We start from the raw sequence: 26,482 nt of genomic DNA on the forward strand, positions 1-26,482 counted from the left end.
GTGCTCCGCAACAAGAGAGGCCGCGATGGTGAGAGGCCCGCGCACTGCAATGAAGAGTGGCCCCCACTTGCCGTAACTAGAGAAAGCCCTCGCACAGAAACGAAGACCCAACACAGCCATAAAAATTAAAAAAAAAAAAAAAGCTAAAGAAAGCTTCCTAAATGTACATTACACTTTACGGAACGATCAACAGGAGGAGGAGGAGGGCATGCCATCTACTTAATACTCCCAGGAAGGACTATTAAGATGGGAGGTGAAGGGCATAGGAGACAACACAAAGGATGCAATTAAATATAATCTAAACAATAAATGGTTCTATTTCCTGAACAATAAAATTACTGTTATATATTTTTAAAAGGTACAAAGCTAGAATGAATGGGTATGTGAAGGGAATAAGGGGAAAATAAAACATTTATTAAAGATACATAAAATGTAAGGTGCAGAGTTAATAAGCACTTTACATCCACAATTCTTATTTCATCTCTCAACATTTCTGTACAGTAGGTATTACCACAGTTTTATAGATGAGAAAACTGGGGCACAGAGATGTTAAATAAAACAAAATCACATAGCTAACTGGTAGCAGAGTGGCATTCAAACCCAGGACTCTGACTTTAAAGACTGAACTCTTTAAAATGGACACTGCCTTTATGATGTTAGTTGTCTAACAAAAATTCACACTCATAAATATTATTATATACTTAAGGTACTTATGCTTTAAAGTCTTATTTAATAAATAAGAAGACATTTTACTCAGATGAGTATTTGAATTTTATACTTCTAATTACTAAAAAAAAATTGAGGAAGCTGTATGTTAATTGAAAGGAAATGCATTTTAAAACCAATTAAATTAGTAATAGCTAATTGGAAAATTAAGGTTAAAAAAAAAAAAACATTACAACTCAAGCAATGAAGAGCTATCTATGCTGGCCACAGCTGTGTGGGAGGGACAGATCAGATGGACACTCAATGACAGTCTGATCCAATTCAATTTCTACACATGAAGGAAGAGAGGCCAAGGAAGGATGAATAACATGCTCAAGGACCTAGAATGAGCTATGGCTGAGCCAGCCATTACAGCTCAGTCCTATTTCTGATGTGAGGCTCTTTCCAATGGGCCACATGGCCTTGAACTCTTCCGTGACTTAATGTTTACAAGATGAACTAGAAGGACTTCTATTTACATCTATCAAACAACTTCTTCACATCGAGGGATATTTTCCTGATGTATATTTTAGAAAACAAAAACAATTTAGCCTAAACCTTTGGTTCACTAGGCCTCTAAAAGTGGTAAATATTATTAAAGCTATAATTCTGGGGCTTCCCTGGTGGCGCAGTGGTTGAGAATCTGCCTGCCAATGCAGGGGACACGGGTTCGAGCCCTGGTCTGGGAAGATCCCACATGCCGCGGAGCAACTGGGCCTGTGAGCCACAACTACTGAGCCTGCGCGTCTGGAGCCTGTGCTCCGCAACAAGAGAGGCCGCGATGGTGAGAGGCCCGCGCACCGCGATGAGGAGTGGCCCCCGCTCGCCGCAACTGGGGAAAGCCCTCGCACAGAAACGAAGACCCAACACAGCCATAAATAAATAAATAAAATTAAAAAAAAAAAAAAAAAAAAAAAAGCTATAATTCTGGCGGCTAAAAACCCATCATCATTCAGTGAACATAATTACTGTAACCTGTACTAGCAAAGGAAGCTGTCCACCAGACTTGCGTTTGCAGAGCACACAGGCATGACTGGTTTGGAAGAATGAGCTTTTCCCAGCCAGAGAGTTCTTGTGTGTCTTATGAAATTTATAAATGAAAAACTGGGATTAAAAAAAGAACTTTGTAAAAAGTATCAAAGCACAAAGAAGATAAATGTAATTTTTAAGGGCTTCTGGAAGGCACAAAATGGCATTTACGATGACTGATTAAAACATGTACAAAAACAACAAAACTATTTTTCAAAACTCGATACATCACTTTACGTTTCTTTCATTAACAAATATATAATATAAAGCAAAATATTACTTGTAAATAGGCAGGGAAAATTTCTTCAAGCTTATTTTTCCTTTTTCGGTATCTCTTCTTTATTTTTTCAGTGTTTTCAGTGACAGAAACAGATTCATCAACTAGAGTATCTGGTAACTGCTCACTCCAGCCTGAAACAATAGTCACATTTATAAATATGTGGTATTTAGGATTTTCAGATAAGCCCACCAAAAGTAATTTTATAACTTACCAACATACGCACAGTTCCACATAAACAAGCTTTTTCCTTTTTCTTTCAGTTTTATTGAGATATAACTGACATACAACTAAGTTTAAGGTACACAGCATAATGACTTGACAAATGAGCTTTTTCATGAAAAGACCTCAAAGTAAGTTTATTAATTTTTAAGTATCATAAAAAAATTCATTTCATGTCTACTTATTATCAGCATGCTTCCCATTGTTTCTTAATGAGTATATTCTTATTCACAAAGCAGAAACTTGATTTTTTTAATGTTGACATTTTGTTAAAGATTAAAAAAAGGAAAATACATACTCAATGCTAAATGAGTATGGATAAATGGCTACTCGAACACTACTAAAGGGAATTTAGCAGGTACAACCTTTTGCTAAAGTTTATTGGGACTATCTAACAAAAGTCTTTTTAAAAATGTGTGTCCTTCAATCCAGCAATTCCAAGCTCAGGGATTTACTGCAAATTAGGTATCTGGAGTACATACATATTGTGATAATATATGACTGTCTATGAATATGATCATAAATATGCTATGAATGCTCAAATTTAAAATCAAAAGTCCAAAATGTTGGACTATGAAATTAGCAAAGAAACAAGTACACCACTTAAAGCAGGTAAGCAAGCAATCAAATGATACTCTCACATACTTCAGGCAAAAGGCACACGCCTTCTGAAAACCAATGTGGGCACTTTTGGTGCCAGACTACATAGGTGGACTGAAAACCACTAAACATAGTAGATAAACATTTTTTTAAAAATACAGCAGTAATCGAAACAGAAAATAAAGAATTCTCCAAGACCAAAAATTAAGGTAAAATAGGAACCACAGAAATAAGCAAAGAACTAAATAAACCTCTCTGAAATTCTGCTAAAATCTAGTGACCTTGAACTCCAGTTTTCAGAGCCTTATATGAGGAATGGGGAATAGAAGACAAAGCCTACAGCCTCTTCCCAAGGTGCAGAGGTTAACCAGAAGCTGCCTGGTATAAAGGTGGGACCCTGAAGGACTCCACACCAGGGCTGGTTTAACAAGAAACACACCCTCCCGTTCCCCTGGTCCTCCACACATCACTCACCACCACCTCCCTAACCTGACAGCAAAGAAAACTGCTTGTCATCTTGTCACTGAATAAGGTGCTGGGTAGAAAGGCCAAAAAATGAAAATCTTCCCTGAGAGTTCATAAACTCATTACAGCCCTGATATGTAAGAAATCTGAATTTATATAACATAGGTGGACCAAAAAACTTCAAGCTAAGAATTTAGCTTAAAGGAGTCCTAGGGGAGTAGCACCTCATGTTCCTGGCAACAAATATTCTCTGAAGTAACCAACCTTCACTTCAGTCCTCAAAAAGTTCAGAGAATGTTCTAAAGAATATGAGCTCACAGTTTAAAAGAAGTTTTGTTGCTGTTTAATGTATATGTATCTATCTCACACCATAAACACAACGAAATGAGGCACTAGGAGACAGGGCCAGGAGATACAGAGTAGAATCAGATATGCAAAGGTTTTAGAAATATTATATTCTAAATCAACTGAAACTGAGAGGAATAAGCTGTAAAAAGAAGCTACAAAGTGTTAAAATATCAAAAAAGTAGTTTAGAAAAGGATAAATGCATAATAAATTAAAAACTCAGTGGATGACACTGGATGACACAAGTGAAAAATACTGAACTAAATGATAAAACTAAAATTACATAGAAGACAAAATAGAGACAAAGATGGAAAACAAAAAAATAGTTTCATTGAACATATCACATTTCTTAACTGGGGCTTATTACAGCCATGTTAAGTCATATTAGAAACTTCTTTAAAACCATTATGGTGCTTCCTTTTAAAAATGTGCAGCAATTTTTCTGAAATTCATTCACAGGCCAAAACCCTATCACATAGTAATAAAAGAACTCTATTCAAAGAATATGATAAAAACACCTTTTCTCTTCAGAGTCTATATAAAATATTTAAAATACAGGAAGTGTACAGATCATGACCATACTGACTGCAAAGTCTTCATTAGGACCAATTCTTAAGCTATGACTTAAGCAATGATTTAGCTTTCTTTGAAACTCTAAGTAACAATGACAGACTAATAATTGGAAGATATATTTCTAAAACACTATACAAGTTATAAATTATTGGGATACGCTGTCACTTTCAACTACATAGTCTAAAAAGTTTCCAATTTTATGCCAAGCAGCTCATGCAGGCAAAGAAAGGCCTTTTGTGAGATGGCCAGAAAGTACCAGACATAACTATGTGATTCAGTCCCTAAACTGTTTATATTTAACATAAGAGAGGGTAAGGGGGGGTGGGGGAAACCTTGTTAAAGTAATCTCAAAGCAACATAACTGATTGGATTTAAATAATTTTCTTATCAAACCTGATTTCTATATTGCAGATATGAACTTTACAGGCACTCAAATCCTTTCATCACTAAGAAGCAATAAGGTTGTCATTGTAACATTATTTAGGGTAGTTCTTTTCAATGGGGATATCAAGATAAGAGGGTTAAATCAAACAAAATCAGTATCATACCATCATCTCTGCTAGGTAACTGCTCAGAAATGGAGCCTGAGGAATCTTTTCTGATCACAGATCTTTTGGTTTTTCCTTGCCCAGTTCGACTTCTTTGTCGTACCATAAATCCACCAATACCTATCCAAAACAGAAATTAGGTAACCTTGTAAATAACTACTAATTTCTCCCTGTAATTCCACAGTAAGTAGGGTGCAATTGCTTAAACAGTGGGGCATTTCCCAAATTCAACATGGGTTAACTTAAATCAATAATCTCATTTTAATGCAAAATACAAGAGTTTGGAAATAAGCAAATAAAAGAGATCAAAGTTATTGTTACCTCATTACTAACCAAATAGGAATACAAACTCATTAAAGTACAGAAGACTGCATGTATTTCTTCTCCCAAACGATGTCAGGGTAAACATTATAGTAAATTATGCTTGTTCCCTTAATGTTAGTAACTCATAGATCATCATTCAAATTATTTGTATGTTAGCTGAGGGAGAACAGATACAAGATACAAACTAAACTAGATGATCCAAACAAAAATCAACATGACTTCTGGGCTAATGTGTCTAGTTACTCCTAAAGTTCTTAGACATGAGCTCTGTAGTAAGAGCACGGAAATCTAGAGTCAAACTGTGTAATTCTGGTTACTACTAGACTTTGGGCAGGTTATTTAACTTTTCATTGGTTCAGTTACCTCACTGGTGAAAAAGGGATAATGTATAGTATCTCCTATACACATGTGATAAGCACTAAATAAATAGATGTAAGTGCTGAGAATAGTGCCTGACACATAGTAACACTAACAGCTTCTGTCATATGATAGTTGTCTAACAATATACTTTGTGACCTAATGGGCCCCTCAAATGGGTCCCTTACATGGATGACTTCCATGTAAGGCAGAAAAAGAAAAAACAAAAAAAACCCAACATTTAACTATAAGTTCCTGGAAGGAATTTGGCAGTGTCTAAAAAAGTAAGCGCACTTATAAGCCTCATAATCATGAAGAAATGAAATCATTTTTCATACAGTGATTTGGACGAAGCTAAACTAGGCCCCTGTTATAAATGTGGCTCATCTGTAAGGAAGGTTACCTTTTAAGGTCTAGCAGAAAACAAACACAAAGTTCTTCCTTACGCATCAAAAGGTATTTAGATCACTCTTATCGATAAAATATAAACAATCAGAAGAATAAAGATTGAACTGATTCAATATACTACCTCATTCACTGGTAAACAGACATTAATAACTGCCTAAAAAAGCCTACAAGTTCTGGGGACTTCCCGAGCAGTCCAGTGGTTAAGACCCTGCGCTCCCAATGCAGCAGGGCCCAGGTTCGATCCCTGGTCGGAGAACTGAGCTCCGCAGGCCGCACAGCGCAGCCTAAAAAACTCTCCAAGTTTCAGCTTAGAGAGTTCTTAAGAAGTTATATTTCATCCTGATTATTTCATTATATTGGAAGCCCTCAATATTATATTTTTCTTAAAATATAAATAAGTTTTGATTATACTAAGATGTCTAGCTCAGGCACTATACCTGGTCTGTATGGTTTCCTTTTTCTCTTTTTGACACCCTCTGTTCCTTCTACTCCCTTAGTTTCATCATCCACAGCTTCCCGTTCAGGACTAGATTCTGATTTTGCATCACAATCCATAAGTTCTCCTTCTGGAAAAAAGTAAACGTACAGATAAAATTGAAAAAGCTATCAAATACACAATTCCTATGTAACAGGAAATACAAAGCAAAGTGGCTGCCGAGCCATTCTAATCATGCATCCCGGTTGACAGGGAAAGTATAGAGACAGAAAAGGCCCCCTAAGGGCTGCAGAACTCATGCTAATTAGTGCCATGTTCTCAGGAAATGAAACATAAGAATCAGGGAAGGGGAAACACACAGAGAATGCTGCCAAAGACAATTACAATTCAATCTGCACTTAACCTATCATGCCCTTGCTTTTAATTATGTCTTCAGGCCCAGGACCCCAAGGCTGTCTCTCTAGCCTAGAACTCTCTTGAGCTCCAACTCATCTGTAATTAGATATTACCTAGTTACTGAAAACTTTATATACAAAATTGAACTACTAATTTAAGATGAACCTTCTCCCTTTCCCAGGATTTACCTATCATCATGAAGACATGGAAACGTACCATACAGGAGCCAGGTTCCTAGGAGACCGCCTTGACAATTCCTAATTTCTTTTCTCCTTCAATCAGGACTCCTCAATATCTCCCAAGGGCATTTTATTTCTCTCAACTACCACCTCAGTCCAATCGTGACTTACTGCATTCCCTCCCCTCCTGTTCTTCCTTGCCTCCATGCTTAACTTCCTCTCCAATCAGTTCTTTAAATTGCAGCCTAAATGATGTTTCTATAAATATCAATTTATCAATTGAAAAGTATCAATTTTCTGCTCAAAAATCCTTTAATGTCTTCCCAGTGGCCTCAAAATGAAATTCAAATCGTAAGGCCCATTGTAACAGTGTCCTGTGAACTCCCCAGCTTTACCTCACTCCCACCATGCAAGCTACGTTCAGCTCCCTGAGCACATCAAGCTCCCTCTCTCTCCACTGCCTCCCCACCTCTGCCACCTTCCACCTACCCATCTTTCAGGATTTTTTTTTTTTTTTTTTTTTTGGCTGCGTTGGGTCTTTGTTGCTGCGCGCAGGCTTTCTCTAGCTGCGGCGAGTAGGGGCTACTCTTCATTGCGGTGCGCGGGCTTCTCATTGTGGTGGCTTCTCTTGTTGTGGAGCACGGGCTCTAGGCACGTGGGCTTCAGTAGTTGTGGTGCAAGGGCTCAGTAGTTGTGGCTCGTGGGCTCTAGAGCGCAGGCTCAGTAGTTGTGGCTCACGGGCTTAGCTGCTCGGTGGCATGTGGGATCTTCCCGGACCAGGGCTCGAACCCGTGTCCCCTGCATTGGCAGGTGGATTCTTAACCACTGCGCCACCAGGGGAGCCCTCAGGATTTATTATAACCATCACTTTCTTAGGGAATTCCCACAGTTATACATGCTCCTGTACGTTAACATTATGCTTCATTTTAATTGGTTCTTTTAATGTCTGTTTCCTTGCTAGACTATATTCTCCTTATCTAAGACTCTTATTAACAGCTGCATCCTTAGCATGGTACGTAATAGGTGTTCAACAAATTTTTCACCAAATGAAGTAAACAATGAAACTAAGTAATGCATACAAAAGCTCAGTTCTTAGAGAAGAATGCTGTTTTAAAACCATGGTAATCAAAACTTTTCAAGCTGTATATGCTTTACGCTGTGCCTTAGGGGAAAAAAAGTTATCAAATACATTTAACAATAAATTGTTAACACTTTTCTTCAATCTTTTAAGTATTATGCATATTTCTATAATACCACGAGCACTGTTATTTGTTTTCAATAATATTAGGTCAATGTTTAAGGTCAATTCTGTAACAATCTGATAACTGCTTTCTACAGCTAAGATTAAACCATGAAAATTTTATCTATTTATTTATTTACTGAAACTTAGCAAACACCAAAGGTAACAAACCAGCAATTATTTACCTTAAAATAAACCCACTGAAATATATGAAAGGGAATTTACGTTTAAGATGGTAGACTAAATTCATGTATCTAATTTCACTCTCCCAAAACCCTATATACAGTAAAGCAATCTATTTTTAAAAGATAAATCCACAAAGACAGAAAAAACAGGAAAAAAGAAAAGCCACAATTTTGGAAGGAGAAAGCAGAGAGATGAATAATAACTGACTCAGGAAATGCAAATTCTCAGTTGAAAGTGGAAGGAACCAAGAAAAAAATCCAATTTTATCACAAACCTCAAAAGGTTGAAGAACTGGCAGAGCCAGGTACCTTTGGAAATGGGTGGGAGGCAGCTAAAGCAAAGAGAGTTTTATATTCGTATTAACTACGGAAGCCATAATCCCTACGACCTTCCCAGCTTCACACACTGGGAGGCCGCCATTCACACTCACAGGATTTGGGACTCAGACACTCAAACTCAACACTGGGGTCATGGACTGAAAACAGGACTAAGTGACTACAGGCATGTTAAATGCTGGCGCTCTCTCCCCTGGGGCCTTTGCCCACTAAACTCCCAGAAAGCCAGCAGCTAAACCTCTACTGTCCAAGCAGGAGACAGGAAGATTCTTCTGGGAAACCAAACCTGACCAGTCCAAGAAAATTGTCTAAAGGTACTGACACTAGGGGATTTTCCAAATAGTGAGCACAGATCACAAAAGCTTAGTCAACAAATACCACCCACAAACCCGAAGATTTTCATCATTTTTAATCACTCATTCCTTATTTTTTAAAAAAATTATTAATTTATTTTTCCAGTCACCACTTTTAATCACACACGGACAACCAAGGATTATCTATCACATGAAAGATAGAGACCTCAGACCACAAAATGCAACTGGGAATTGAAAGACTATGCAGGAAAAAGAAAACATTGGAAACAATTTTTTAATCCTCCAACAGGTAAGACAAAACATTCATGAGGCAAGAACAGGATGCTATGAAAAGGAACATGCAAAGGAAGGAAAGAAAGCTCTTGGAAATTAATCCATGATATTTGAAAACAAAACAAAAATGAAAATCAGTAGAGGGATAGAAAAATAAAATAAAAAATTTACTTTAGAGTAAAATGCAAAGACCTGAGCTGGAAAGGAGGAGAGAAAAGACAGGGAGAATGGGCTGAGTGGGTTTCACATCTGAATAGCAGGGTCAAGAAAAAGAAGAGGGGGCACCGAGGGGAAGAACCAACGGTTTCAAGAACATTTCCTAACACTGAGGGGTATGAGATGGCAGACGAAAGGGACCACTCAGTGCCCAACAAAAGAAAGGAAAAACATCCATAACAGACTGAAATAGACATATCTTCATCAAATTTCAGAACACTGCAGACAAAGAATTTCCTAAAATCCCAAGAGCTTCCAGAGAGAATGGCATCATATAAAAGGTATCAAGTTCCCTATATACCAGGAACTAAAAGACACTGGATCAATGACTTCAAAATGCTGAAGGAAAATTGAATTCCAACCTGGAAAAGATCAGTCAGGTGGGAGGGTACATTTTCAGAAGTACATAACCTCTCAAATTTACCTTCCATGCATTCTCTCTCAAGACACAACAGAAGGTATGTCCACCAAAAATGAGGGAGAGAAACAAGGAGGAATACATGAAACCTCAGGAAACACACAATAAAAGACTGAAAACACAAACAAACAAAACCCCTAAAGGTCTTATCAGTTTGGGGAACTGAGTTACTTACATCCATACAAAGGAATATGAAAAATGAGGCCATGAAAAATGAAGAATAACATAAAAGCAAGAACAGTAAGACAAAAGGAACACAAAATATATATCCATGTGCTTGTACATGAACCAAACACCTCTGGAAGGACACAAAGAACGGCTGCCGCTGGAGGAGTGAGCTGGCAGGACAGGGAAAAGAGAAACACCCTTATTCTTGTGCAGTTTTAAAACATGTGAATATATTACTTGCCCAAAAACAAAATTTAAAGCGTTGAGGAAATGACCGTTAACAAATCGCAGGAGGTGATAACTGACCCACCTGGCTGCTTCCTCTCAATCTGCCCCACACCCTGCCTGCCACAGCCTGGGCGCGGTCCCACTCCCCACCTCCCGATGTCCCCACCATGCTGTGAGGGTCCACGGTGGTGGTGGTGGGGGGGGGGCAGCAACTGAGAGGGAAGCACTGTGCTCCCACTCGTTTTTTTTTTTTTTTTTAAATAAATCTATTTATTTATTTTTGTGGGCACTGGGTCTTCGTTGCTGCGCACGGGCTTTCTCTAGTTGCAGCGAGTGGGGGCTACTCTTCGTTGCAGTGCGCGGGGTTTCTCATTGTGGTGGCTTCTCTTGTTGCGGAGCATGGGCTCTAGGTGCACGGGCTTCAGTAGTTGTGACACGCAGGCTCAGCAGTTGTGGCTCATGGGCTCTAGAGCGCAGGCTCAGTAGTTGTGTTGCACGGGCCTAGTTGCTCCGCGGCATGTGCGATCTTCCCGGAGCAGGGATAGAACCCGTGTCCCCTGAACTGGCAGGTGGATTCTGAACCACTGCGCCACCAGGGAAGTCCCTGTGTTCCCCCTTTTTTTTTCCCCCCCTGCGCTCCCACTCTTGAGACACAGAGAGCAGTTTTATTTTCTTTAGATTTGGGTTTTTTTGCACTAACAGGCTATCCAGACCCCATGAGCCTGCTTTTATTGCACAAGTTTGTTTCTGATACACTAAGGTGATTGTTTATGACTTATTTTCCTTAAGAAACGTTTATCAGAAGAGTTTAAAAATGAACAAAAACAACCCCCAAAAAGGTGAGTATTGCTGCAATATTTCAGGAGCATCACAAGTTCATTTGGACTTTGTCGAGTCCTGTGGAATCTAAAATTACGTACGTATTATGCGTATAATATGATGGACAGTATTACTTTTATGGGGATATCCCTGCTGGCAGCCTCAATTTGGAAACTGTACAGCTGTAGAAATATCCACCATTTCTCACACTGTTGTTTTACAGAACGGTAGTCATAGGGAAAACCTTCTCAGGTCTTCCTATTGATGTTTTGTTTTTAAACAAACATCAACAAACATTTATTCCCTCTATAATTTCATACTTTGGGAATTAGTGTGTACTACCAAGAAACCTTTCAAATTTTGTGAAATGCAGCATTTCTCAGATTTAAGGGACTATGGAACCATTTTTCAGGCATTTTCTGATATCCTCAGAAACTGCAATTCTTCACTGTACTTCGGCTGATGGTAACCAGGTCAATTCCTCCCAGATACACAGACTACTTCTTCACAAGCCTCAAATCACTTAAAACTTCAAAATGAACTTCTGTTCAACGGTACTTGAAAACGAGTTATACATAAGCATCAGAAAGCTTTTCTCCAACCACATAGACCCAAAAACACACTACTGCGAAAGAAATGTGAGGATTAGTTGATAAAATAACAGGAGCACACACAGACCCATTCTAAGCCACCATCATCTCTCACCTGGACCACTGCAAGAGCCTCCTGCCTGAGCTACCTGCTACAACTCTTGGGCTTAAAAGTCTGTTTACATCACAGCAGAGTGTACCTTTTAAAATGTAAGTTAGATTTTGCCACTGTTCTCATCAGATACCTCCAACAACCTGCCATTCCATTTACAGTAAATGCCTTAAGCATCACCTTTATGGTCCTACACTACAGGACCTACTGAGTCACCCCACCTCTCCTCACATCTCTGATCTCATCACAGGCCTTTATCCCTTGGCTCACTGTGCTGGACACACTGTTCTCCACGATGTTCAGCAAACGTATAGGCACATCCCACCCAGGGTCTTTCCCGTTGTCTCTTCCCTCAGATAATCGAGTGGCTCACTCAACTCTTTAAAGTCGGTGCTCACATATGGCTTCCAGTTCATCTGGGCCCTCAGCCACTGTCTGTGCTCCCAAGTCCTCTCAACAGCACTTGCCAAACACATCTTTATTAACTTATTATGTTATGTATTTTTAATGATCTTTTCTGCTAACATTAAAATGTAAGTTCCATGAGCAGAGAATTTTATCTGCTTTGCTCGCTGACATGACTTCCAACATCTGGCACACAGCAGGCATTCAATAAATACTGGTGAATGATAAGATGTGATGGAACAAAAGCAATTATTACTTTATTTTTGAATCAACTGAAAAGAAATAACCATCCTAAAAACAAACAAGCCTATGGTGATCTTCTTCAGAGATAAGCAAAAATAAAACTCATGTTGAATTTAATGCCACTAAAATTATTTTTTCATCTCAAGAAAATTCAGCTAGAAAAACCTGATCAAGAAAATGTTTATAAACAGATGGTTTATGATGAGCATCTGTGAATATAAGCTTATATTTGAGCATTAATGATGGTTTTTCATTTCTAGATTGCACGGAGTTCTACTTTAACTTAACCATGGAATCCAAGTTCACAGCATCTGAAGAGGTTTATGCAGCTATCTGGCAAACCCTGAAAAGATCTGAAAAGATCTGTGACCTTCAAAAATATGGTGCTCCTGGAAATTTCTGTAACATAGGTCTGTTCTAAAAGGATACATGAAACAAAGAGAACCTGAAAAGGCAAGGTCTAAGAAGACCACTCATGTAGGACAGTGTCACACCAAGGGTTACCTTCTAAGTCAGCAGGATCTACCCTTCGATAAATCAAGTAATTTTAAAAGCTCTTTTATATTCTTTATTTTTGCAAACATATTCCATGGAAAATATGTAAGTATTACCTCGACTATCATCCATTTCACCATCCCTTGAATGCTCTGATTGGATGTCTGGAGGGGTCTGAAGGACGGCCACGCTATTCTGATTTATGATCTTCAACTTCAACTTTGGTTTTGACCGTTTTCTTCTTGGAACAGTAACTGTGAGGCTCTGTAACTGAGTCATCCCTGATTCAGTCAAACATACACCATCCTGGGTGTAGGTCTTGGGTGGATCTAAAATTACAATATCCCAAGGATACAAATTAAAACTCTCATTTTAATTTTGATTGATAAGTTGATTATTGTTCCACAAGGACCATGTCAAGGGAATGTGACTTCTATAAACCATTTACCTATGAAATGCACAAATAATGAACAGTACTCAGTTAAAAGTAAGCATAGCTGGTCAAACCTCCTTGAACTATAGAGAGAAAGGTTGTAAGTTTTTTTTTTAAATGGTCTTCCTGGCATTTCTATTTTCATGTATCAATACAGGGATTTAAAAAGAAAGCACGGAAGCTAAAAGCAATGCTTCAGTCACTCGACTATGAGCCTTATTCTAGAGTATCCTTTCAGACTAAAAGGTGAGGATCAATTTACAAAGGAGAAACAAAAATACTCCATAAGCCCATTTGGAAATCAAAGGATCGGTATAATCACTTACAAGGAGAGGTAAGTAAATAAGCAGAAATTCTGCAAAAATTTAAGTGTACAAAATTGCTGTTCATTAGAACAATTTCTGTATGATCCAAATGTTTTTGTATCAGATGATATCAAATAGAAGTAGGCAAAAGAATGAGAGTTTAATAAGAATATCATGTTAGTCACTATTCTAGGCTGATCTATTACAGAAAAAAAATAGTTAAGAGAATGAATTCTGAAGGATTCTCTGTTTGCTAACTAGGCCTTACTGTCTAGTCTAACTGATAACTGAACACAGTAACGTATCAATGAAACCAAAGCAAGTATGTAGTTAACGGTTATTTCAAAAGTGGTTATTTTCACTGCCAATTTGGTGAGATCTGTAGGAAGACTGTCCCACTAAAGCTGGGAAAGACAGACATTTTGTATGTAATTACAGAAATGATTACCAACATTAGGGAATTTACACTGAACACCCCACATGAGTAAGGCAGGATTCATGTAATGTGTCACAATTCAGTTATATAAAAGCATTTCTGTGCTTTTTGTAAAGAACAGTCAAGGAAAGCATTTCAGATTTTACCTAGCTCTTTCACTTTTGTGACAATTTGTGCTACAAGTGAAGATTCACAGCAGTCTGAGGAAGGCACTGAAATGGAAAAAAAACAAAAACAAAAACAAAAACTCGTGATTTTTTCACAAAAGGTAAGGTGTATTTAAAGATTTACATATGATTCAAGTTTCTACTACTGTACCCATTTTACTAAAATAAATGCTTGAAAACTAAATAGAATTAAATTAAATAGAATTAAAAGCCGTCTTTAAAACAACAAAACAACAAAGAGAAATGGAGGAAATACACAACATCATGGAAGAAAAACTGGTAAAGATAAAGAACCAATGTACTGGATTCCTATGTATTGCTAATAACTACAAGATTATGAGTCTTTTTAAAAATAATTTTATTTATTTTTCAGTAAGTGGTGCTAGGAAAACTGGACAGCTACATGTAAAAGAATGAAATTAATGAACACTCCCTAACACCATACACAAACATAAACTGAAAAATGGATTAAAGACCTAAATGTAAGGCCAGACACTGTAAAACTCTTAGAGGAAAACACAGGCAGAACACTCTATGACATAAATCGCAGCAAGATCCTTTTTGACCCACCTCCTAGAGAAATGGAAATAAAAACAAACAAATGGGACCTAATGAAACGTAAAAGCTTTTGCACAGCAAAGGAAACCATAACCCTCAGAATGGGAGAAAATATTTGCAAACGAAGCAACTGACAAAGGATTCATCTCCAAAATTTACAAGCAGCTCATGCAGCTCAATATCAAAAAAACAAACAACCCAATCAAAAATGAGCAGAAGAACTAAATAGACATTTCTCCAAAGAAGACACACAGATTGCCAGCAAACACATGAAAAGATGTTCAACATCACTAATTAGAGAAATGCAAATCAAAACTACAATGAGGTATCACCTCACACCAGTCAGAATGGCCACCATCAAAACATCTACAAACAATAAATGCTGGAGAGGGTGTGGAGAAAAGGGAACCCTCTTGCACTGTTGGTAGGAATGAAAATTGATACAGCCACTCTGGAGAACAGTATGGAGGTTCCTTAAAAAACTAAAAATAGAACTACCATATGATCCAGCAATCCCACTACTGGGCATATACCCTGAGAAAACCATAAATCAAAAAGAGTCATGTACCACAATGTTCATCGCAGCTCTATTTACAATAGCCAGGACATGGAAGCAACCTAAGTGTCCATCAACAGATGAATGGATAAAGAAGATGTGGCACATATATACAATGGAATATTACTCAGCCAAAAAAGAAACGAAATTGAGTAATTTGTAGTGAGGTGGATGGACCTAGAGTCTGTCATACAGAGAGTGAAGTCAGTCAGAAAGAGAAAAACAAATATCGTATGCTAACACATATATACGGAATCTAAAAAAAAAAAAAAAAAAAGGTTCTCAAGAACCTAGGGGCAGGATGGAATAAAGATGCAGACGTAGAGAATGGACTTGAGGACATGGGGAGGGGGAAGGGTAAGCTGGGACGAAGTGAGAGAGTAGCACTGACATACATACACTACCAAATGTAAAACAGATAGCCGCATAGCACAGGGAGATCAGCTCGGTGCTTTGTGACCACCTAGAGGGGCGGGATAGGGAGGGTGGGAGGGAGACGCAAGAGGGAGAGGATATATGTATACGTATACCTAATTCACTTTGTTATACAGCAGAAACTAACACAACATTGTAAAGCAATTATACTGCAATAAAGATGTTAAAAAATTTTTTTAAAGAGGGACACCTAAAAAAAATAAAAATAAATTTACTTATTTATATATTTATTTATTTTTGGCTGCGTTGGGTCTTCGTTGCTGCGCACAGGCTTTCTCTAGTTACGGCGAGCGGGGGCTACTCCTCGTTGCGGTGCGCGGGCTTCTCATCGTGGTGGCTTCTCTTGTTGCGGAACACAGGCTCTAGGCTTGCGGGCTTCAGTAGTTGTGGCACGCAGGCTCAGCAGTTGTGGCTCACGGGCTCTAGAGCGCCGGCTCAATAGTTGTGGCGCTCAGGCTTAGTTGCTCCGAGGCATGTGGGATCTTCCTAGGCCAGGGATCGAACCCATGTCCCCTGCACTGGCAGGCAGATTCTTAACCACTGCACCAGCACTGAAGTCCCCAAGATTATGAGTCTTGAAAGCAAAAAGTGTATCTTATAGCTGAGGTGTATTCTTAATTTACTTCCTTTATGTAAGTAGATTGTTTTAACATATTATTGGGATGATAAGAGTTAATTTAAAACAAAAAGTAACTTATTTTTCCTAAAATACTTGTCCAAATAATAGTTTCACAAAAAGAGAAAAAGAAGTAGAGCTAAGCCCACTCACTGGTTAAGGACAGCAGGCACAAGTGAGTTGTATCAATCCAAGAGCACAGACTCACCACTTAAATCATTTGCTTACCATTTGATGTAGGCATATAGGGTCTGCACATGCTACAATCAAAACCGATGTCTGCTACATTTTCCACTTCCTCTTCAGTGTTTAAGTTTTGACAAACTGCATGCATCCATCTAAAAAGACCATATTCATACATTACAAAAAGAAGAAGAAGAAGTATACTGAGGATGGTTTCCTTTTAAAAGCTGCAACAGGAGCTGACAGCCTCCAACCTTAAAGCCCCCAAGTCGCATGTGCTCCTCCCACCTAGCCCATGTCACCCCTCTCTCTAACCATTCCTGTCGACCCAGAGAAACTGTCAGAGCTGAGAAGAAGAGAAAGCAATGAGAACAGGTACTATGAATGAAGCAAAGGTACATTATATGAGGATGGGATAATTGCTTTATGACAAAACACTGAGTATTTCAGGGACAGCAAGGAAGCTAGTTAGGGCGAGCAGAGAGGAATTCATGTGACTGAGTGGTGAGGCACGTATGAGCTCCAGGTGACGCGTCTTACTGTGGAATAGACAGGGCTTGTGTAAATGACACTGAGCGGTCACTGGGAAATAAAAGTCACCCTGCCTTACAGCAAAGAACTGGTAGGCAGAGCCCTGAGAATCCCGTACTTCTGATGAAATAATACGATTACTAATATTACATTACACGTACGGTGCTAACGGAGCACAATAATATACCACCGAAATCAAAGACCTCGACCCTCAGAAAGCCCCAACTGAAAAACGTTTAGCCTAGAATTGAGGCTGTGAACCAAAGCTTCTGTTAAGCTTCTAGCTGACTGAACGTCTGGAAAGGGAAACTCTTACTTCTTAAATTTAAGAGAGAAGAAAGTTATTCTTCAATTCCCTTTTGCCAATTCCTCCTTTCACAGAGAGAAAAGCTTACAAAGGATGAAAACAAAACCCCAGCACAATACCTATCACATTGTCTACACTGCAGAATGAGGTCTTCTTCTCTATAGTTTCGGTAGCAGACGGGGCAGGAGGACAAGCTTGCACAGGGAGCACACTGTGTGTAGTTGTTCTGCCATTCACATCTCAGGCCTGCAGACGTTGCTCCACAGTGTCTGCACCACACACACCTGAAACCCAACACCCCACAAGTCCCAGTTTTATTTGCTCAGTTATTTAGTTACTGAAATTCAAGACGCTACACAAGAACAGCATAGGGGGAAAGCACTTAACGCATACTTGAAAAGTTTTCTGATTAGCGGTGTCGATCACTGTAAACGCGTATCATGCAATTAAGCAGTTGTTGCTCATTGGTGGAAACTAAAGTCATGCGGGAAAGTTCTGAACTGAAAACGTCTAACAAGGGAAACGTAAGTCCTGGGGTACCATTTGCACTTCCAGCCTCCTTTGGGAACGGTCTGCAGTGGCGGGTCCAAGCAGTAGGTGTGATAACTTATGTCACAATCGTCACACAGCAGGAGTCTTCCTGGGTCTGTCGCCTTCCCACAGGCCTCACACACAGTGCACTCCAGACACCTCCAACCCTTGCTCAGAACCACTTTAGTGATCTGCAAAAGAAGCAACCAAGCCACGGGATTCATACGTTAACCTACGCCTCATGCGAACATGATCAAATACGCCATGTTTGATCAAGTGCCAAATGAACATGGTGCTTACATACCTAGGGGCAGAAAAGAGGCAAGCAACTAACATTTACTGAGCACCAACAGTGGCCCAATTCCGGGCTGACCACGTTCCTGTACTTTTAGGGGTCTGCCTATTGGACAGAATAATATAAAGGGGTCCATATTTTAATGCCTTTTTTAGTTTATATAACTACCTTGTGCTCTGGATTTTATGTCCACTTGATAGATGTGGTAACTGGTTTTTAAAGAAAACAAGTAAATGACCCCGTTATTGTTAACACAGGACTTGAAAATGTACTGATAAAGTTTCAGCCTATGACACTTCATGAAATCATGATCCTGAAAGTTGTGTACCTCGCATAAGGACTTGTATATTAAAAACAACATTAAAAATGCAAAGAAAATTAAGGTACAACATGAGTTCCCAAGGCCGTTTTATGGTCTTGGAGGATTTTAGGCTAAGAAGCCAGGACTTCTTAAGTTCGTATTCAGTCCTCTGCTTATTCTCCCTTGCCTCAAGGGTCTAACTCAAGTGGAAAAATCTGGGAATCGCTATGCCTCTAATAAATTCCAGAAAGCAGCCACATCATGTAGTATTACAAATTTGGAACAAACTAAAAGATCTCAAAAGACTAGAGTCTACAGGTAAAAAGGACCGCAAAGAACCTGTGTTATAACAAAATAGCAAACAATCAAGATACAGAATAAAAATTAAGATCATGAAGAATAAGGTCTTAAAGCTACCTGAGAGGAAAAGAAGAGTTAAATAAATGAACAACTATCAAAGTAGCATCAAACTTTCCAACTTTGGATGCTAATATAGTGTAATAGTTTCCAATTCTCCAGGAAAATACTTCTCAAGGTACAATCCTTAATCTAACTGAAGAAGCAATTAAGTGTTAAAGTGGAATGCCTTTCAGACAACGACTCAAAATTCAGCTTCCAAGTACCCTTTCTAATGACGTTACTTAAGAGATATGAGGAACAAAGTGAGGGTGTATATCAAGAAAAGGGAAGACGTGGCATCTAGAAAGCAATGAACCCAAAAGAGGATGTCAGCCCAGAGATGTTTAAGGATGAGAACTGAGCAACAGACCTAGAAGCTACCAGCCCAGCTCAGAACAGGGAAAAGCAGAGTGTGGAAGGGGGTAAGCCTTTCCCAGAAAAACAGGTACTTGCCGAAATAATCTAGTATGATCATGCTTCTACAGTAGGTAAAAACAAATAAAAACTAATGGAGAATCATGAATCATTATTTTCTTCTTGCTATTAAAAACTCCATGAAAAACAAAATAAAGTCATAGTACACTATTTAGATCTCCAGTGAACATTTATGGAGTCATAACCAACATTGTTTATTAACTAAATATAGTGAAACAACTATACTGGGAGGATGCTGGGAGAAGGCAGGAGGTGTATTTTAAGAGCTAAATCAGCATTTATTTATTTATTTATAGAGGCAAGTCAACAAAATCTAACACACATAAAGGAGTAACACGAGTATATTATTTAGCGCTGTACAGTTAACTACAAAAAGAAGGACCTGAAAGAACCCAAAGGGGTTGCGTTGTGGGCAACAGGACTCAGATGTGGAGGCAGAGGAAGACGGGTCGGTCGGTTACCATAAGGCTCTTAAAGACATTTGCTTCTTAAGCGTGTATATTTATTACTTTGATTAGCTTACTGATACGTTTAAATTAGTCTTAGATTATCAGGTTATATTATTTACCCAAACGGAAGAAAGAGCCTAGGGTAGGAAGAGCAGGGTAGCATAGAGCAGTAGCCAGCAAACTTTTTCTGTAAAAGGATAGGATAATAAATATTCTAGACTTCGCTGGCCAGGTAGTATGTTAAACTACATAATTGTGCCACTTAGTGTGAAGCTCACTACAGACATATGTAAACAAAAGAGCATGACTGTGTTCCAATTAAACTTCACTTAGAAAAATAGGCAGTGGGCAAGATTTGGCCTGTGTGGCAGTTTACCAATCCCTGGCTTAGAAGAAAGGTAAGATGAAGATAAAGTAGTAGAATTTTTTTTAATGATATATCTTCATTCCTACTAAGTTTTCCTGTTTCACAGTCTGTGGTCCTTTACAGTCGAATTCTCAAGTCCCTCAGTTTAAAGTGACTCTTCAACACACCACAGTCTGGTCACTCTGCCCACCACCAGTGAAACTGCTCAAGTCAGTCAGTCAAGACCTTACTCCCAAATCTAGACAATGTACTAGTGTTTATCATTTGACCTCTCTGCGGTATTTCAACATTTGAACAATACCACCCCCCCTTGAAATTCCCTCTTAGATTTCAGGGCTCTACTATGCACTCTTTTTTGCCTCATATTGAACTGGTTTTATCTTCATTTTTAAGAGCTCTTTGAACCAAGATATTATCCAGGGTCCCATCCATGTATCATGTCTAAGGCATGAGAGACGTGTTTTATAGTCTAACGGATATTTGCGTCAACTACGATGGAATAACTGAAACGAGACCTGTCTCCCATTGTAAAACACGAGAAAACTGGGCAAAATTTATGAAACACTTGTTCTCAGATACTGGACAAAAGGCAGTGTAAGACTTTTTCTGAGAGGAGGGAAACAAGCAAGGAGAGTCCTATGATATTCTGCCTATAGCCATTTTATTTTCCAGAATGATCCCCAGGGAAGGACGAGCCCAGGCAAGTACAACGGGCTCACTGAGTTTAGGACACACTGATGGAGTCCAGGGGGCTGAGGCAGTTGGAATGTGCAGGACAGAGCACTGGAAAGAAGGGAGCAGTAAGAAAGAACTCCAGGAATCTACACAATATTTCCCTTTAGTCTTCGACTGAACACCAAGCTGCACATTCAGGAGGTCACACAAGGACCCAAAACCAGGGCAAAGCAGAGCTCCTGGGAATCTGTAATAAATATCAGAGTGCAACCAGTGCTGGAAGACATCTGAATCTCAACCAGTCAGACTGAAAACACACTGGTGAATGGGGGCCTGTAGGGAGCAGAAAGGGGAAGGTTTAGGGACAATTCCGCAGAGACCTCATAAAGGCCATGCCTCAAGTATTAAACTGGTGCTAGAACAGCAGTTAGGAAAGTGTGATCTAAACTATTCACTTTAATTCACTCTGTGATGTTTTGTAGACGCTACATGATGTATAAAACATCATTACATTGGCATTATACAAGGTGTGTCTGCATATTTTTGTGTTTTAAAATATTCTCAGTTGTAATTTCTAAAACAGTAAATATTCAATCATTATTATCTTCATAGACAAAATCTCCTTGGGGTCCTCAATACTTTTCAAGAGTGTTAAGGGTTCTAAGACCAAAAAGTTTAAGAATAGCCACCTCAGAGTGAAGGCTCTGTGGACTCACCTCAAAGCTTAAAAAGAAGTGTCAAAAGGTTCAAACTTATCCACAAATAACTGCCTGCCACAACAAAATCTCACTGCATTTTAAAGGAACAAAATCTAGGCTCTCAACAATATACTATCACAATGCACAATGTCCACATTCAATCAAAAATTACTAGATGTTAAAAAAAAAAAAGCTGTAAAACATTTACAAAATGAAAAATTAGTGAATACAATGAGAAATGTCAGAGATGACAGAAGTAGCAGACAATTATAAACTTTTCAAGGACTTGAAAGAAAAAACATAATGAAGAAAAAATTTTAAACCACAAGATAAGTATAAGCTATAGAATGGAACTGAGATTAAAAAACAGAATTATCTGGGTAAAAAATCCACTGGATGGCCTTAAAAATAGACTGGCTACTGCATAATAACAGTGCACTCTGGGAACGTAATAGAAACTATACAAACTAAAGCACAGAAAGAAAAACAATTGGGGAAAAAAACCCAACAAGGTGTTAGTGATCTGAGGACAGTATCACACAATTTCGCACACAACTGAGATTCCAGAAAGGTAGTGAAGGAGCAGGGGGGTGGGGGGGTGAAGTGGAGGGTGTACTTTAATATTTAAAGTACTTAAATATTGTCACATATGTATAATAATCCTAACAAACAATAATTGATTCATTATAAGAACTGGAAGCAGCATGGTACTAATCAAATCAAATCTCAATACATTTTTGTTAACGTGAAGCATATTTACATTAATATTTAAATCTAAGTGTACTTACCTTAATACTGACGCAGTATGGATGGTAACACTGACCACACTGAGAACAGGCAAGTAATCTTCCCTCTGCTCCTTGGCCAAAACTGCCACAAACTACACACATATCCTGAAATTAAGAACACGTTAACGTATTTTAAATTCGAGACCAAACTAAGACTATACCGATATACTAATTTTATAATTTTTATAAAGCACCTTCTTAGTTGGTATAGCTCTAGAGCTAAATATTAAATGACTGCAGTACATATGGGATAAAGTAGAAATGGGCAAGGAGGAGTTCAAAAGTGGAAGACAGGGCTTCCCTGGTGGCGCAGTGGTTAAGAATCCTGCCAATGCAGGGAACACGGGTTCGAGCCCTGGTCTGGGACGATCCCACATGCCGTGGAGCAACTAAGCCCGTGCGCCACAACTACTCAGTCTGCGATCTAGAGCCCGTGAGCCACAACTACTGAAGCCCGCACGCCAAGAGCCCGTGCTCCACAAGAGAAGCCACCGCAATGAGAAGCCCGCGTACCACATGGAAGAGTAGCCCCTGCTCGCCGCAACTAGAGAAAGCCCACACCCAGCAACAAAGACCCAACTCAGCCATTAATTAATTAACTAATTAATTTTTTTTAAAAAGTGGAAGACAAATAATTTAGTTCAAACCTGATGCAAAGTGAACTTGTCACTGCTAGAAAACAACACAACTGTATTGTGCATAGAGTTTTCTTCTTCATCCTTATTTGATGAAATATCTGCAGCAGACACCTATGAAAAGCAAAATACACAAAATGTGAAGTTGTATTTTTCACCTGTATTATACCTGACTGAAAAGCTTAAGAAGATTCATGTTTAAAATACAACTTTTTTGCCAGAGACTATACTAACAATTCCAAATTAGATTATTATTACCAAGATACTACTATAAAAGTATAAATTATGGCATTTTTTAAATTCACTTGTCTCTTCAGAGTTACAAGCCCCATAGATCAGGAAGTGAGAAAACATAAACATGTCTTTAGTAAGACTGATTAACCAGAAATTCTAATCAAGAAACAAAAAAATTGTATGTGTGTATACTTATGTATGGGTGTACGTACACACACACACACACACACACACACACACATCATTCCATTTTAGTGACCCTTAAAACCTGCAATGGGGCTAGAGCAAATTGAGATGTATAAAGCTATAAGTATAAAATACACACCAGATTTTAAAGACCTAGTATCAAACAAAAAAGAATGTAAATATAGGTCAAATAATTCTGTGTATTTTATAAATTACATGTTGAAATGATACTATTTTGGATATACTGGGTCAAAAGGTATATACTAAAATTAAATTTCACCTATTCCTCTCTCTTTTTTTAATGTAGCTACTAGGAAGTTTTTTTGTTTGTTTGTTTTAATTTGTTTATTTTTTGGCTGTGCCACATGGCCTGCAGGCTGTTAGTTCCCCAACCAGGAATCAAACCCTGGCCCTTGGTAGTGAGAGCACGGAGTCCTAACCACTGGACCATCAGGGAATTCCCTAGGAAGTTTTAAATTGCATATATGGTTCACACATTTCTTTGGGGGCAGCAGTGTTTTAGAATATAATCATTTTGAATAACTTATCATAATTTCGGTCTTAGCCAAAGGATTATCAACCATAGCCGTTCAATTGTGGACTTGGTTAAATTTGACGAAATCAACTAAGTACACACTGGCTTATTAATAATTATTTCCAGAGTGCTTATCATGAAAAAAGCTCTGAATTAGATGCTAAAAAAGAGAATGGGGAAGCCAATGCCAGAACTATAAACTCTCTTTGCTTTATATATAAGCTTACAACATAGCTTGGAAGAACTGAGCTGAAACACAATAGGTTAGGGTCAAAATTAAAAGTAACAGAATTACTGCTCTTGAGGAATAACTGAAAGAAGACTAACTATCAATAAATAGAAGGAGTATATTACAGTAATAAAATTTTTCAATGCAAAAGAGTTTAAATGCAGTTTTAATGGACAGTTCTATGGTTTTACGATAGTAAACAATAAAAACAATTTATAGTCACAAGTGCCTAAAGACAACACGGGAAAAGTGTAAGCAACCTAACTGGTCAGCACTAGGGAATGACTAAAACTAGGAAAAATCCAAACTATGAAAAATTATGCAACATTTAAAAAACAGCAAGGCAGAAATCTGTATGGATTTCCATGAAGAAAATCATCATGCTACACTGTTGAGGTGAAAAATAAGCTGCAGAGTAATACATGAGCTAGGGCACTATGGTATAAAAACACACAAAACAATTACGTGTCTGCCTTATGGCCACATATCATAGGCTGAAGCATAAGAAACTGCTGTTCAAAGGTCAAAGGGGGTTGAATGTTGGCAATTTCATATGGATCAACCTAAAATTTAAATGCCCAAAACTGGTGGAAGGGAGAAAATCAGGACTCAACTAGTAGACAAAACTTCCATCTATCTAAAAAATATTAATTTTTTAAACTGAGGAAATGTATCCATATGTTATATGTATATCCCCAAATTAGCTTTTAGTCAAACAAGATGATTCATAAAAGTAGAATAACCATTCCATCAGTAATAAATTAAGTGCCTACCAAGAGTGGATGGAGTAATCAGTAATTCAAACACAGGACTAATGAGACATTGAGAACATCATTAAAATACATAACTGAAACAGCTAGAATACAGGTAACAAAAGTATTCAATATATTGAAATAAGTATCCATTTCTACCTCCCCATCTCCAACACGGGAACACAAAACAGGTCTTACAACTGGGTAACACGTAGTAAGTAGCTCATAAACTGTAGAAGTGTTATTCTTATCTTCAAAGGAAAATTTACCCAGAGAATGCTTTTGTTAAAACTGGAAAACAAGGATGGAACACAGTATTCGCCGTATCAACCAGAAACAAAGTCTGTAGTAGAAAGCTGCAGTATCCCCTAAATCAAGCAGGGGGACAGGAAAGTGCTGAAACATCAAGATTTTTTAAAAAAATAGCAATTCGTACATGTAAGAAAGAAAACTCTATCATCTAGCTTAGCGACACATTGTTTTCATTTCATACTTTATTTCATGATCTTGAAACTGTTAGAAAAATAAAATCTACCTCAAAGGCAATCTTTGACAAAGTATGTGCTATTGTTGCCTGCACAGATATCAGTCTGATCTGTTCTGAAGGTTACAAAAGTTTTATTTTCCTGAACCACAGATATAAGCCGAAGAAAAGAGAAAGCTCTAACCTAAACCTCATAAGTTGGGCATTTCCAAGCAGGGACACAAAAAAGAAAACAAAAAAAAAGAAGAGCAAATTAAACTCAAAGTGAGAGAAAAGGAAATGATAAAGATCAGAGTGGAAATCAATGGAATAGAAAGTAGGAAAAAATACAGAAAAATGAATGAAAGCAAAGGCTGGCTCAAAAAAGGTCAATAAAATTGATAAACCTCAAGCAAGACTGATGAGGAAAATGGAGAAAAGACACAAATTACCAACAACAGGAATGAGGAACATCACTACCAACTCAAAAGGACAGTAAAGGAACACCATTATCCATTCTAGAAGAACAGATTTGTCAACCCACATGAAACAGACAAATTCCTTAAAAGACAAATTCATGCAAGAAAAAAACAGATAACCTAAATAGTCCTATACCTACGAAAGACATTGAATTTGTAGTTGAAAATCTTTCAATAAAGAAAACTCCTGGCCAAAATGGCTCCACTAATGATTCTATCTATAAATAATGTAAGAAAGAAATTCCCAACACTACACAACTTTTCTAGAAAACTGAAGAGCAAACTATATTTCCCACTCATTCTATGAAGCCAGAATTATGCTGATATGAAAACCAAAGACATGATAAGAAAATAAGACTATAGACCAATATCCCTCATGAACATAGATATAAAAAGTCTAAAGTTTTTAGCAAACTGAATCCAACATCACAACCAAGTAGAGTATAACCCAGGAATGCAAGATTGCTTTAGCAAACACACATAAAGATGTAACTCACATATCAACAAACAAGCTACATGATCATCTCTACAAATGCAAAAAAAAGCACATTTGACAGAATCTACTTTTGACATCTACTCCCAATTTAAAAAAAAAAA

The 26,482-nt window shown here is 38.1% G+C and overlaps 1 protein-coding gene across 17 annotated transcripts in view; it reads right to left on the bottom strand.

The window, feature by feature from the left end:
• The window catches only part of KMT2C (lysine methyltransferase 2C), a 275,662-nt gene that overhangs the window by 63,863 nt on the left and 185,317 nt on the right, over positions 1-26,482 (bottom strand). For 16 of the 17 annotated variants that reach the window (XR_011074736.1, XM_068549742.1, XM_068549731.1 and 13 more), the window contains 10 exons: positions 23,020-23,121; positions 22,373-22,477; positions 17,975-18,156; positions 17,554-17,718; positions 16,642-16,751; positions 14,228-14,293; positions 13,024-13,236; positions 6,292-6,420; positions 4,766-4,885; positions 2,015-2,145 (listed from right to left, as the gene is read on the bottom strand). Coding sequence is in view for 16 of the 17 variants with exons in the window: in XM_068549742.1 (XP_068405843.1) it covers positions 2,015-2,145; positions 4,766-4,885; positions 6,292-6,420; positions 13,024-13,236; positions 14,228-14,293; positions 16,642-16,751; positions 17,554-17,718; positions 17,975-18,156; positions 22,373-22,477; positions 23,020-23,121 (1,323 nt within the window). In the remaining variant the exon portion in view is untranslated. The remainder of the gene's footprint in view (positions 1-2,014; positions 2,146-4,765; positions 4,886-6,291; positions 6,421-13,023; positions 13,237-14,227; positions 14,294-16,641; positions 16,752-17,553; positions 17,719-17,974; positions 18,157-22,372; positions 22,478-23,019; positions 23,122-26,482) is intronic. The other variant, XM_068549733.1, reaches the window with a different exon arrangement.

This window comes from Eschrichtius robustus, chromosome 8, assembly GCF_028021215.1.
Source record: "Eschrichtius robustus isolate mEscRob2 chromosome 8, mEscRob2.pri, whole genome shotgun sequence".
Lineage (NCBI taxonomy): Eukaryota > Metazoa > Chordata > Mammalia > Artiodactyla > Eschrichtiidae > Eschrichtius > Eschrichtius robustus.